At 32.1% G+C, this 13411-nt stretch overlaps 1 protein-coding gene across 1 annotated transcript; it reads right to left on the bottom strand.

The window, feature by feature from the left end:
* Positions 1-1466: 1466 nt before the first annotated feature.
* LOC134267299 (dihydrolipoyllysine-residue succinyltransferase component of 2-oxoglutarate dehydrogenase complex, mitochondrial-like) lies at positions 1467-11563 on the bottom strand. Its single transcript, XM_062749521.1, has 13 exons — positions 11435-11563; positions 10604-10631; positions 10314-10347; positions 9743-9795; positions 9507-9581; positions 7956-8011; positions 7264-7372; positions 6635-6885; positions 6446-6543; positions 5968-6166; positions 5589-5672; positions 3026-3193; positions 1467-2056 (listed from the first exon to the last, which is right to left on the bottom strand). The coding sequence occupies exons 1-13, from the start codon at positions 11522-11524 to the stop codon at positions 1922-1924; spliced, it is 1380 nt and encodes a 459-aa protein (XP_062605505.1). The 5' UTR covers positions 11525-11563; the 3' UTR covers positions 1467-1921.
* Between the last annotated feature and the right edge of the window lie 1848 nt (positions 11564-13411).

The raw sequence follows: 13411 nt of genomic DNA on the forward strand, positions 1-13411 counted from the left end.
TCAGGTAGTGAAGATTCAAGTTTGTTCAAATTATGACCCCTGGGAAATAGGGGGGGGGGAGAATGGCAGACCAAAGTTCTGCACAGGACTAGATGGGGAAATCTTCTATTCATGCATATATTGTCTTCTCAAGTATTTCAAAGCCATGATTAGTGATATTTATCAGCATTTTTTTCCTTATAGTAACAAGTTATATGACCCCCGGGGGTTCCCGGGGCCAAAAAACGTTAAGTTTTTAGAAATATATCTGAAAATTCTTTAAAAATTCTTCCAAGTTCAATGACAAGCCATAATTCATCAAATTTATATATCTTGTTAAATGAACATTTACAAGTTTGTTCAAATCTGCTTAAATTGAAACCAAAGTTTTACATAGAAATATATGGGAAATGGTTTAAAAATCTTGTGTCATATAACAAATTGAAAGCATATATTCATCAAATTTATATGGAAACAATCCTTGTAGTTATTATTAAAACAAGTTTGTAATAGGTAATACCCCCGGGGGTAGGGTGGGGAAAAATATATTACATTGCATTTACATAACAGAAAATTCTTTAAAAATCTTCGATGTTATTTTCAAGAATTTAAGAGTTAATTAAAATTTTATGGAAGCATCCTTAGGTAGTGAAGATTCAAGTTTGTTCAAATCTTTAGGGGAGCAAAATGGCCGACAAAGTTTTACATTAAAATATATATTCTTTAAAATTCTTCTCAAGAACCACTGTAGGAAAATGACATTTAACATCCTCAGGTAGTGAAGATTCAAGTTTGTTCAAATCATTGCCCTTTGGGGTAGGGCGGGGCCAAAATTTCAAAGTTTTACATAGAATATATATAGGAAAATTCTTTAAAAATCTTCTTCTCAGAATGTCAAAGCCATAATTCATCAAAATATGGAAGTGAACTCAAGTATTAAATATTCAAGTTCTTTCAAATCATGATCCCTGGGGGTATTTGCGGGGCCAAAATGCGACCAAAGTTGTATAGAAATTAATGGGAAAATACTTTAAATCTTTTGTGAAGAATGACAAAGCCATTATTCATCATATTTATATAAAACATCAGGTATAAAATTTCAAAGACAAATCACAGCTGGCCCACATACTGTGATACAGCTCATATATAAAAAGTTTTACATAGAAATATATATGGAAAATTCAAAAAAATCTTCTTCACACTAGAATGTAAAATAATTCAGTCACAAAAATAGAAATGATGGTATTAATACATATATATTTGTCAATTTATCATGACAGGGAGCAATGGGTGCCAAAATGAGTTGTACATAGAATATATGGGAAAATTCTTTGAAGAATAACAAATACATGATTGATCATGGGTTTTGGATTTTACTTTTCAATAAAAACCAATTTCTACTTTTAAAACAGAAACAGTACTCAGGAAATGTTCAAGTAGAAACTTGACTTTCAATCCTGTTTAAACAAAACAAAGTTAAAAAAAAATAAAGGAAAAATATTTTATTGTTCAACATATTTGATTCAAGTTATCAATATAAATTAATGTCCATAAATTATGCCTCTTAAATTCCCCCCTTGATGGGAATTTCTTTCAGTAATTTGTTTTAATACAAGTACCTTCAAACTTTAATTTACCAGTATAAAACAATAAACATGTATATCTGATAGGAGAACATCTACCCCAAAATCAAGCTAAATTTAATGTAAGCAGATCTTATATATTTCAGATGAAAATATTTTGAATTTAATCAAAATATCCACTTTCTGCAGAAATCTTAACTTAAAACACAGTAAAGATCTCAAAGCACTCCAAAAGCACTTTTTAAAAGAAATTCTCATGAGGATTAAGTTAATAAAAATAAAGTCCTGAGCAAGGCTGCAGACATGTATGTTTACAATTTCTTATTAAACTGTTTCTGTGCACTATCTTTGCCACATAACTAGATATCTAGAAGCATGACTCTGGGATCTTCTATTGCTCGCTTGATGTCCACTAAGAATGTCACAGCCTCACGACCATCAATAAGTCTATGATCATAAGTAAGAGCCAGAATCATTATAGGGCGAATCACAATCTGAAAACACAGAGAAAATTATTACTGATTAAGAAACATGAAAGTATACAGGTATATACAGGTTTATTACATTTTTACCCGTGAAATACTTTAATTTATTCATTGAATAAAAATGATATCCTGTCACAGTGTGAAAGGATATCAAAATGATATCCTGTCACAGTGTGACAAATATCAGAAGTGCGGGAAAACTCTCGATTTCCCTTCCAATAACGAAGATTGCTGTAAAAAATCTTCCTTGACCTAATATAAGATCGATGGAAATAAATAAACCATTCTGACAGCGAATAAAACTGTCAAAATTACCAAAAATATGTTGCTAAATCCATGTTTACAGTGTAAAACTTTTCACCTCACTTAGCTATGACGTCTCAACCGCTCAACTATGACGTCACGAGCCTATGACTTTATTACAAAAAGACAGAGGCAAAGGAAAAATCAAAGAATTATTTTATAAATGTATTTAACAGAAAATTCTATATTTAGTCGTTGAATATGGAATTTATTTCACTCGTGAGACATGATTTTTTGATATTTTCGCTCGTGCTTCGCACTCGTGAAAATATAAAAAAAATAATCCTGTCCCACTCGTGAAATAAATTCCATATTCAACGACAAAACATTGAATATCCTCTATATATACAGTACAAAATAATGATTTACTGCAATAAATGTATCAAAATTAAGTTGATAATCAAGGTGTATTTTGATCAATAAAATGACAAAAATTGATTGACAAAATGTGTATTTTTTGAAAGTGAGCTTAATAAGTGATTGGCATAGAGAATTAACATTCAAGCTACAAAACAACAGCTTATATAATTGAGTTTTTAGTGATATTTCATAGTACTATACAAAATCTTAACATGTAAAGAATTATCATGATTACAAGGGCCTCGGCTTTAAAGCCAAAATGACTCTTTCTTCCAAAAAGCAGCATGGGAAATACCTTTTGAGATGAGTACATACCTGATCATCAACAACTACTGGTCTTTTCTTAATAGTATGTATTCCTAAGATAGCACTTTGTGGTAGATTAATTATAGGGGTTCCAAAGAGAGATCCAAATACACCCCCATTACTGATAGAAAATGTCCCTCCTTCCATGTCCTCTATTGCTAACATGTTCTTCTTTGCCTAGAAATACACAACCATGATTCATCAATAAATTTCCACACAAACACAAAAGATTTAACAAGAAGTTAATATCACAATTTTTCCTTTTTAAAAAGACATTTTTATTTTATAAACCTATATTTCAAATAAGATATGCAGCAAATAGTTAAATATATTCAAAATAAGATATCTTTAATATGTAGTCTATAAAAATAATCAGCTCATAGTGCAACAATATCAAATGAGAAACATTAGAGCTTAATTGACCCTTTTTGGTACAGGTTCCTGTACCCTAATAATTGAAAATTTTTAATTGAAAAGTGGAAAAACTTGGAGATACAACATAGCTCATATTAAGTTTAAATGTTGAATAAAGAGTTACTTTGAACGATTATTCCTTAATCACATCTTTATTCTTCATCAAAATCTTACAATTCAATTAGGGATGTCAACGAGTACCTGGTTAACCGGGTACTCAATCGAACGTCCGAGTATCGAATACCAAAATCGGTACTCGGTTACTCGGATGTATATTTTTAAATATTTCTAAGCTTATTTATCAATGCATTAAAACATCGGTTTTTAAAACGAAAAATGTTCATTGCACTTGTAAATACAGTAATTAGGGTTTCCTGCGCCTCTAAATGACCGTTATCGCCTGTGGCAGTGTTTATACAGTAATTACCGTGACCAAGCACCTGTTACCTGGCTTTTCTCACCTTCGGCTGCCTTCTACCCTTATGTTTAGTTTTCTTTAATTATTTCTTTTCATTGAACATCGTTTAAGGTCTATATTATGTTTAAATAAATTAGATAATTTTGTCAATTCTCCAAGAAGCCGTAAATTCTTAGGGAAAGAGACAGACAATATTGCACGTGCGATTGTTGATATGGATGCATTTGATTACATGCCAATTAATGCAAATGGTTGAAGGCAAAGGCTTTAAAAATCTTATGTTCATCGTTGCACCAAACTATTACATACCGTCTCGTAATTTTTTGAAATCTAGGATTGAAAAGTGTACGAAGATCATAAACCCGCTCTGAAATAGGAGAACTTGATCAAGTTGATACTGTAGCTCTGATGACTGATCCCTTGGACGTCAAAAGCAACCAAAGAGTTACGTTACAATTAGGGATCAGATTATTTCATTTAAAACAAAACCACCGTGAACCATTTATGATTTTATTTCTCGTATTTATCTGATAAATAAACTGAACTTTAAAAAATTGTAAATGTGTTGTAACAATTATGACCACTTTGTGCTCGACGAAATTTAATCTAACAATTTTTTAAAGTTCAGTTTATTTATCAGATAAATACGAGAAATAAAATCATAAATGGTTCACGGTAATATAGACCTTAAACGATGTTCAATGAAAAGAAATAATTAAAGAAAACTAAACATAAGGGTAGAAGGCAGCCGAAGGTGAGAAAAGCCAGGTAACAGGTGCTTGGTCACGGTAATTACTGTATAAACACTGCCACAGGCGATAACGGTCATTTAGAGGCGCAGGAAACCCTAATTACTGTATTTACAAGTGCAATGAACATTTTACGTTTTAAAACCGATGTTTTAATGCATTGATAAATAAGCTTAGAAATATTTAAAAATATACATCCGAGTAACCGAGTACCGATTTTGGTATTCGATACTCGGACGTTCGATTGAGTACCCGGTTAACCAGGTACTCGTTGACATCCCTAATTGAATTGTAAGATTTTGATGAAGAATAAAGATGTGATTAAGGAATAATCGTTCAAAGTAACTCTTTATTCAACATTTAAACTTAATATGAGCTATGTTGTATCTCCAAGTTTTTCCACTTTTCAATTAAAAATTTTCAATTATTAGGGTACAGGAACCTGTACCAAAAAGGGTCCTAAATTTAATCTAACAAGTAAACCTCCCATCAGACCATGTGGTTTTATTCCTACAAGAGTTTGCAATGTTTTACAGTTATGAATTAAATTCATATTTATTAAGAATTTTACCGAGTACCCGGGTACTCGATCGGAAAAACGTCCGAGTAACCGAGTATTAAAAATTGACCGATTTGACATCCCTAAATTCAATATATTTTAATCTACTGTATAAAGCACTTTAAAATTAAATCTGCTTGTCATTTGGGATTTTTTTACCTAAATTTTGGGAAAAAAGGGTAAATTTTCAATTAGGCTAGGGTCCTTTAACAGGAACTGGATGCAAGGGTTATTAAGTCCTGGATATTGTAGCATTATCAGTAGTTGCAGATATCCTATGTCACAATAATATTATTACAAATGTCTAAATCTTATAACCTGACTTTTTTTTTCAGTACTGAAATTTATGAATTACTTTTACAACAGAAAGTTCTTACTGGGATAACTTTTTAATTTCCCATTGTTGTTACACAAAATTTCAACGCTCCATACCTTTTCTCCATAGTCTAGGATGTTTTTCTCAATGTCAGCATAACTCAGTGTCTCCACATTCCTGATAACAGGTACAACCAGACCCTGGTAAAGAAATCAAATGTTTTCAATTATTTTCGTCTTATTTAAACTTACATCAAACTAATAATCAATATGGATTTCAATAGGTACACTGTTTTTGTCATATACTAGTAGTGTAAATCTGAAGTACGTTGACATGGAATTCCAAGAAGGATGTATAAAAGAGGACATCTTTGAACTGATAAAAAAGGTAATAATTAATTCAGATAATGAATCTTGTGTACTTTCACTTAATGCAAATACCACCTTTTTTTCAAGTAGTTAACAATCTGGACAAGATCACTGAGTCCTACAGTACCTTTGGGGATGCTACAGCTACAGAAATGTCTATATAGTCTCTGTAAATAATTTCATTTCCGTCAATCACAGCATTCACAACAGGCTGGTTCTTCAGAGCAAAGGCAGCAGCCTTAATAAAAGGAGACATCATTCCTAACTTCACTCCATGCTTCTTTTCAAACTGGTCTTTGTATGTTTTTCTCCACTCCATGAGATTGCTATGAATATGATAAAGGTTATATAGTATACAGCATAAGTTTGCACTACAACACTTTATATAAACATTAAAAATAACTTTTCTTCCCCCCCCCATTTTTTTATTCATGAAAAAAAAAAATTCTTATATGTTCAAAAATCAGACAAATAATGTTGTTTTCATATGCCAATAAAAGGTAATTTACAGTATGTTAAAAACAGACATAATTTCTTCACAGAAATTACATGTACCCACAAATATTGTTTGCTGCAGCAGTGATGTCTTATAATGTTAAATTTACCTCATATCACATTCTTGAAAGGTTGTTAGTGCAGCACATGTGTTCTGAGATTCTTTTAATCTCTGGGCTGTCTTCTGACGAATTCTCGTCATCTTTGTCTGAATAAAGACAATAACACATTCAATGCAATAAAATCAAATAATTCTTACATAATAGTATAGTCTTTTGACAGTAAAACATTTAACTAACCCTTGTTTCTGTTCTAGCACCCCCTTGTGCCACTGACCCCTCAAAAGGTGTGACCTTGACACTTGAGGTAGGGTAAGAGGACATGGGTGCCTTTGGTACAGGTGGGGGAGGGGGAGGGGTGGTTGGAATGGGGCCGCTGGAGCTGGTTTGGGCTTGTTTTGGTGGTGCCTCTTCCTTAGGCTTTTCTGCGGCAGGTTTGGGTTTTTCCGCTGCAGGTGCCTCTGTTTTCTTGGCAGGAGCGTCCCCTGAAGCTTTAAAGAGAAATTAAACTGTGTAAAAATTTTCATTACAGCTATATCTCCCATTTGGGTATGAGGCACTGATCTCCATAATATCAGTTTACTTTTATAGATTTTTTTCAATAATCTGAAAGAATGGAGAAATTGTTAATGTTTACTTTCAATTTCATTGATATTGGGTGGAGGATAAAATCCCCAAAAATTAACACCATAGTGGAACTAATGGAGAAACTAACATAAAAAGAATCCCAAAATACATGGGTAAGTCAAAAGATTTGTATGCAAATTGTATAATTATATGTGTATTTTTTCACCAAGCAAATACTTATTGTAACAAGTCAGTCCAGTGCAAATTAACTGTTCCCTCATCAATAAATGAAGCAGATTTACCTGAAATATCTATCTTCATGAGAGGCTGATGAGCTTGAACTGTGGCTCCATCCTCCACTAGAAGTTCTACAATGACCCCTGTGTATGGACTGTGAATAGGCACTCCTGTCTAAAAACAATCAGAGTACATGTATTATTTGTTTACCAATGTTTAATTCCAGTTTCTTTTTTACTTGAGTAAATTACAATAAATCACCTTTCATATCCTAGAACTTCATTTGCACATAGCTATGCAAAAATGCCTGCTTGAAAAAAATTTAATTCTCACCTTAATTTGTAGCATTAACGATTAAATAAAGAATAAATCAGAGTTTGTGGAAATTATGTCTTGCCTATAAATACAAAATAATCATCTTGCAAAAACAAACTGTTGTTTGAAAATTTGGCTTTTCAAATTACTCAATTTCCATTAAATTTACATTCATTTTCAATTTTTTTTTGGGGGGGGGGGTGAACCCTCAGTATTCCTTATCTACTGTATACAGGGAAATTTTTGCCCCCATTTATTGTTGCCCCTTTCGCCATACTCACAGACGGGCGAAATTAAAATGGGGTGAATAAAAAAAGCAGTATAATTTCTTAAACAAAACTGTAACTGGGTGAATTTAAAATGGGGAAAAATCGTTTGCAAGTGTGAAAGGGCGGAAAGAACTCAGGGTGAAAATAACCCTGTATTAATCTTAATTGTTTACCTTGTCTGTCTCCACTTCTCCCAGTGTCTCATCCTCCTGTACAAAATCACCAACAGCTGCCAAACAAAATAAAACATACAATTTAATCTCTAATAATACGATGTAAAATTATCTAATGTATACATGCTAGATATCTTCAACAGTTAATAATAATATTATCATTGTTTTGGCAAGTTCTGTACCTTAACTTCTAAATACATCTATAACACATTTGAAATTACCCTCCAAAATAAAACTAGGTAAATACATTTATTACTTAGGGTTGCTTAAACATGTGCTTCAGTCTACGTAATACCATGATGTAGCTCATTATACAGTATATCAGGATTTTTCCGTGTGTATCCAATTTCCGCTTTGTTCGCGACGAGTTCTGAATCGCGGAAAATAAAACAGTGTAAATTTAATACAAAGTTTTCTTCTTGCAGTAGAATTATTTCTTAATACTTATATCGTAGAGGGTAGAAATAGAGGGATCAGAGGACAAGCGCAAGATACCGGTAATAGGTATGAGCCCTATTGTTTGTTTACTAATTGACAAGCTATTTATATTGGTCACATTCCTTGCGAGAACCTCTTCTAATTATACCTGAGCTGCTAGTCAAAATGGAACAGCAAAAATGACCTATGATTGTTTGAATCTTAAAAATAATATCTGTGGATTTGAGAGTTAGTACGCAACATAAGGTGAAAATTTGATTGGCGTAAATTTAATATACTGATTTAGGTTCTGATTTGCAGAAAAAACATGACGCGGAAAAAACCTGATATACAGTGTTTGGATGCAGTTACATGTATCAAATGTACCTAACAACATATAATCTCATGTAGCCTACTACATGTAAATGTAATCACACATAGCTTACATATAAAGTGTGTAGCTCCCTACATGTAATCATACATAGCTTACATATAATCGTGTGTAGCTCACTGCATGTTATCATATATAGCTCACATATAATCTCATGTAGCCTACTACATGTAAATGTAATCATACCTAGTTCACATACAATCTCGTAGCCTACTACACATTATCATACATAGCTTACATATAATCGTGTGTAGCTCACTGCATGTAATCATACATAGCTCACATATTATCATGTGTAGCTCACTACATGTAATCATACATAGCTTACATATAACATATAATCGTGTGTAGCTCACTGCATGTAATCATACATAGCTCACATATAATCTCACGTAGCCTATTATTTGTAATCATATATAACTCACATATAATCTTATGTACCTCACTTCATACATATCACTACATTCATGTACTGTGAAATCACTAATTTTCGTGGGGGTTAATTTTTGTGGATTTCAAGGTATGAAAAGACCGACAAATCTATGTCCACCACAAAATGCATTTTTTCACATATGATCAATTCTTCATCAACGAAATCAAATCCCCATGAACCAATATATTTTCCTCAAACCACGAAAATTTGACCCCTCGAAAATATGATTTTACAGTAATTACATGTAGCTCAGCACATTTTATCACAAGAGTACAAAATAATCAGAGTGGCACCAATTTTTTTGGCTTACCTTTCTCCCACCTGACATCCCCCTCTGAAATGGACTCAGAAAATCCAGGGCACTTGACCTCCTTTATATCTTGATCTGAAAGAATATATATTCCAATGTTGACAGAAGTAAAAAAATTTTTGGTAAATTAAAATAATATTTAGTAAATGAAAGATTTTTTTTTTATCCGTAAATGAAATGCAGTGGTGCAAAAAGCTTTGAAAAAAGTCCTCATTAATTCAAAACCTCAGACTTACAGAACACGGATGACACATGAAAATTTCTGGCCCATGTCTGTTTTTTCTGGTACCTAATAAGAGTAAACAACGATTTGTATTATTTATAAAAAAAAAATAAGTTTATTTTCTGTAAAAAAAATACAGTGTTTCACACTCAAGTATATCAAAGAGGAGGATTTCTAATAGAAAAATGATACAATTTTCAAATATCAGTATTTTTATGAAGTCCACAGAATAAAGACTCTGATGTAAAAAAAAATTAAAAAAAAAAAATAATAAAAAAAAACTTATTCTAGTCTTCTTTCAAACAAACAGTTCAAATCTTTTAAGTCATATTCATTTTTTTCCAATTTTTGACAGACCAATCTTTGATCAACAGTTTTAACCTGTTCCCCCACTATCAAACAAGTAATAAAAAATGATTGCAAAATGTCATCATCTGATATTTACTGTAAAAAAAAGACATCTTTCCTTCCAGCTTAAAATTAACTTCTCAGACAAACTTCATTAAATATCAGTCAGCATGGGAAGACATGAGGGTAGTTATAAGATATGGCACTACAAATAGGGGCGGTAATTCTATACTCACTCTGCTAAAGGAAAGTCGGTTTTCTGGCCCGCACCTTAAAAATCAATGTCAGATTGTGAACATAATTATCAAGTGCAACATACTTTTAGTGATAAATGGCTCTTATCAAAATACCACTTTTTTTATGCTTCAATGTTAAATGCCTTAATCTTCACATAAAAGTCACTTAATTCACTTGTAATAAAATTTTGTTAAGACTGCAAATCAAAATTTGATATTGTTGAAAAAAATTGAATATATAATATAAAAAGAGGTTAAATGTGAGGTGTGTTCGTGTAGATTGCACTCACTCAAAGCATGATGTACTTGTCTTGAACTCTGAAATAAAAATCAAAGGTCAACTTATTAATGATAAACAATGGATCAATTCAACATTTTGGGGGCAAATTATCATGCTCATTTACTAACAAAATATACAAGTGACTGAGGACAGAAAAATAACAATATAAGCAGTGATTTCCCTATTAAGGACCCCCTACCAGCCAAAGTGACCGACAAAAATGCCGCTTTGAAATAAAAAAAAAACATAATTTAATTGTTGTAAGGTCAGAAGAGAACCTCAGTCCCTAGCCTGTTAAAACTCTAATCATTTACTTTGTAATAAAGGGAAAAGAATAAAAAGAATACCACTGAAGTGAATGATTGAAACATATGAAAGAAAGGATAAAATTAAGAAGTCACAAATGTTTGGGTTTTTTTTTCATTTTCCTTTATCAAAAAAAAAATCTTTAATTACTACAACTCAATTAACAAAAAAAAAACTGGTGCCCTTCTAACCATTATTAATCTGATTTTTTGCATTGCTTTTCTTGTTTATTTTTCCGAGGAAATTCGAGTTAATGTACAATCTGGTTTATCTTTCACCTATCACGACACAATTTTTTGTAAGGCCTAGATTTCATTTATCCGGTTGTACTTTATAGTATTTCTCATGAAAATTACCCTGACTTTTTGCTACTGTAATTTATCTACAGTAACTAAAAATGTAAAACATCAAACTTGTCCAAAGGAAGCAAATAAGTGTCCTTCAAGATGAAGTCATCACCAATTAGCTACGATGTCGTAGTTCCCTTACATGTTTGTGCTATCATTGAAAAATACTGCTTCTTTCAACTTCATACCTTTAATCCATAGGTTATAGCTCTACAACCAGAAAACCCTCGAAATATATGTGGCACGACGCGCCGTCCTTGCGTCAACATGCCAGCCATTTTTGGAGCAGGCTAAATACAGGAAGGGACACACTGCTGTCATTACAGCTGTCAGTAAGAGTTATCTCTCTTTGGTCTAATGCTTAAGTTGAACATAATTATGATAAATAAATTAGGCCTAAATATAATATTAAATTATTTTCGAAGAATAATAAACAAGTTGGTTTGGAGTTATGTTGGTGCTCAATGAGGAAAGGAGATCTTCCAATATTAATGATGGTGGGATTTTTTTTAACTGATCGATAATCAATTGCTATTGACCATATTAGTTTCTGAAATACTGAAAATTACCTCAAAGATATTGTTAAAGCAAATTTGATCAAGTTAAAATGTTGTACATCGTTAGGTAATGCTTCCTCCTGACATTACTTGCAGCAGCACAGAAATCTTAACTTATGCTAATGAATAATTTTAAAAGTTCAGTTTTACTGATGATGATCTGACATTATGAATTTATTTACAATTTTATATTTTATTTTCCGAACCTGAAATATCTACAGACCACAGTGAATTGTCTCCATGCTGTAGCCCCCCCCCCCCCCCCCCCCCCCCCACCCCGAAAGTAGTTTGTATGTGATGAAAATTATCGTTAAGCTCATTAATGAGATCTAGATTAAAATGTTCATATTGTGGCCCCTCTTTCTGAATATTTAATTTATTCGAGCATATTTTGACATATTTCTGTCATATTCTCATCAACTCACCCCATTATGTAAGTGTCACTAAACGGTGAACGATGGCGAGAAATTGAAAAAAAATGTCTAAATATCCTAACAGTACCTAAGAGCATGAATATGCAACTTTTAACTGCAGAAGCACTTGTGACACCTGTTAACATAATTAAGACGACAGAGGAACACGTGCTATTGACAGTTAGACACAGCTTTCTATACGCTCGGTATCTCTCTAGGTTTAATGCATCCTGTAAGACAAAACCGTCTACATGCGTCAGGGAACAGCAAACAATAAACTAAAGGGTTTTTTTTCTTTAAAGTCGATACATAATTCTTTCTCAGGTTATTTTTAATTTTTCTATCAAATGGCCCTTTGCTGTTGCATGCAATTTTTTATCTCCCTGTCATCTCCGAAACATTTAAACACCAAACAGGGAAAAAAAGTTTTGTATTACAAAGTTCGATATTGTATACCGAAAATTGTTCTTTTTTACTTAAAGTAATGATTTATCATTGAAAGTTTTATTGTGTAGCTTTTCTGAAATGAACCTGACTTTTAATACCCGGTACCTCTTCCACCACCCAGTGTCCTATCCCCCTTTCATTACAAGGTGGTGAAAGTTGATTTTGAGCCGGATAAATTGTTTAAATGATTTTTTCTTCTTTCGCACTTTTATGCATCAAACAGTATCTTAGACTTGGATTTGATATGTAATATATTCTTTAGGAAAATGAAGAAAATAATTTTCGGATATAATATTCGACTGGTTTTCAAAGTTTTTTTTGTTTTTAAATAATGCAATGCAGTAATTAAAAAGAAAACAACAAACTTACAAAAATTAAAAATTAAATAAACGAAAAAGAAAAACAGAGAAGAAGATAGCAAAAAAGATCAAAAAGTGCAAGAGACTAAAATTATACTGGACAGTGGGAATATTAACCGGAATATATATTTTGTTTCAAGACTACAAATTTATTTGAAATAAATAACTACACTGATGATATTCTATACAATTGATAGTTTTAAATCACTCGTGATAACAAATTTCTAACATTTCATTTTTTTCACTATTTCTAGCCTAATCTGTCACCTTTCTGGAGTTATGAGCTATTCTGAGTCCCAAGTCCAATAAATGGCAAGTGACACTACAATTTCATTCAACACTTGGAATAGGTCAAAACTGCAAATTGGCACGCGCCTACATTCTTGGAC

Source organism: Saccostrea cucullata, unplaced genomic scaffold (assembly GCF_032062105.1).
Source record: "Saccostrea cucullata isolate Sc308-1 unplaced genomic scaffold, CSIRO_AGI_Scuc_v1 ctg254, whole genome shotgun sequence".
NCBI classification, from domain to species: domain Eukaryota; kingdom Metazoa; phylum Mollusca; class Bivalvia; order Ostreida; family Ostreidae; genus Saccostrea; species Saccostrea cuccullata.

Excerpts from the sequence above, each read along its gene's own strand:
- LOC134267299 (XM_062749521.1), bottom strand. The coding sequence starts at position 11,524 with ATGGCTGGCATGTTGACGCAAGGACGGCGCGTCGTGCCACATATATTT. Across the intron at positions 9,582-9,742 it reads TCATGTGTCATCCGTGTTCT|ATCAAGATATAAAGGAGGTC; the intron begins GTAAGTCTGAGG and ends ATATTCTTTCAG. Across the intron at positions 6,886-7,263 it reads CATGAAGATAGATATTTCAG|CTTCAGGGGACGCTCCTGCC; the intron begins GTAAATCTGCTT and ends TTCTCTTTAAAG.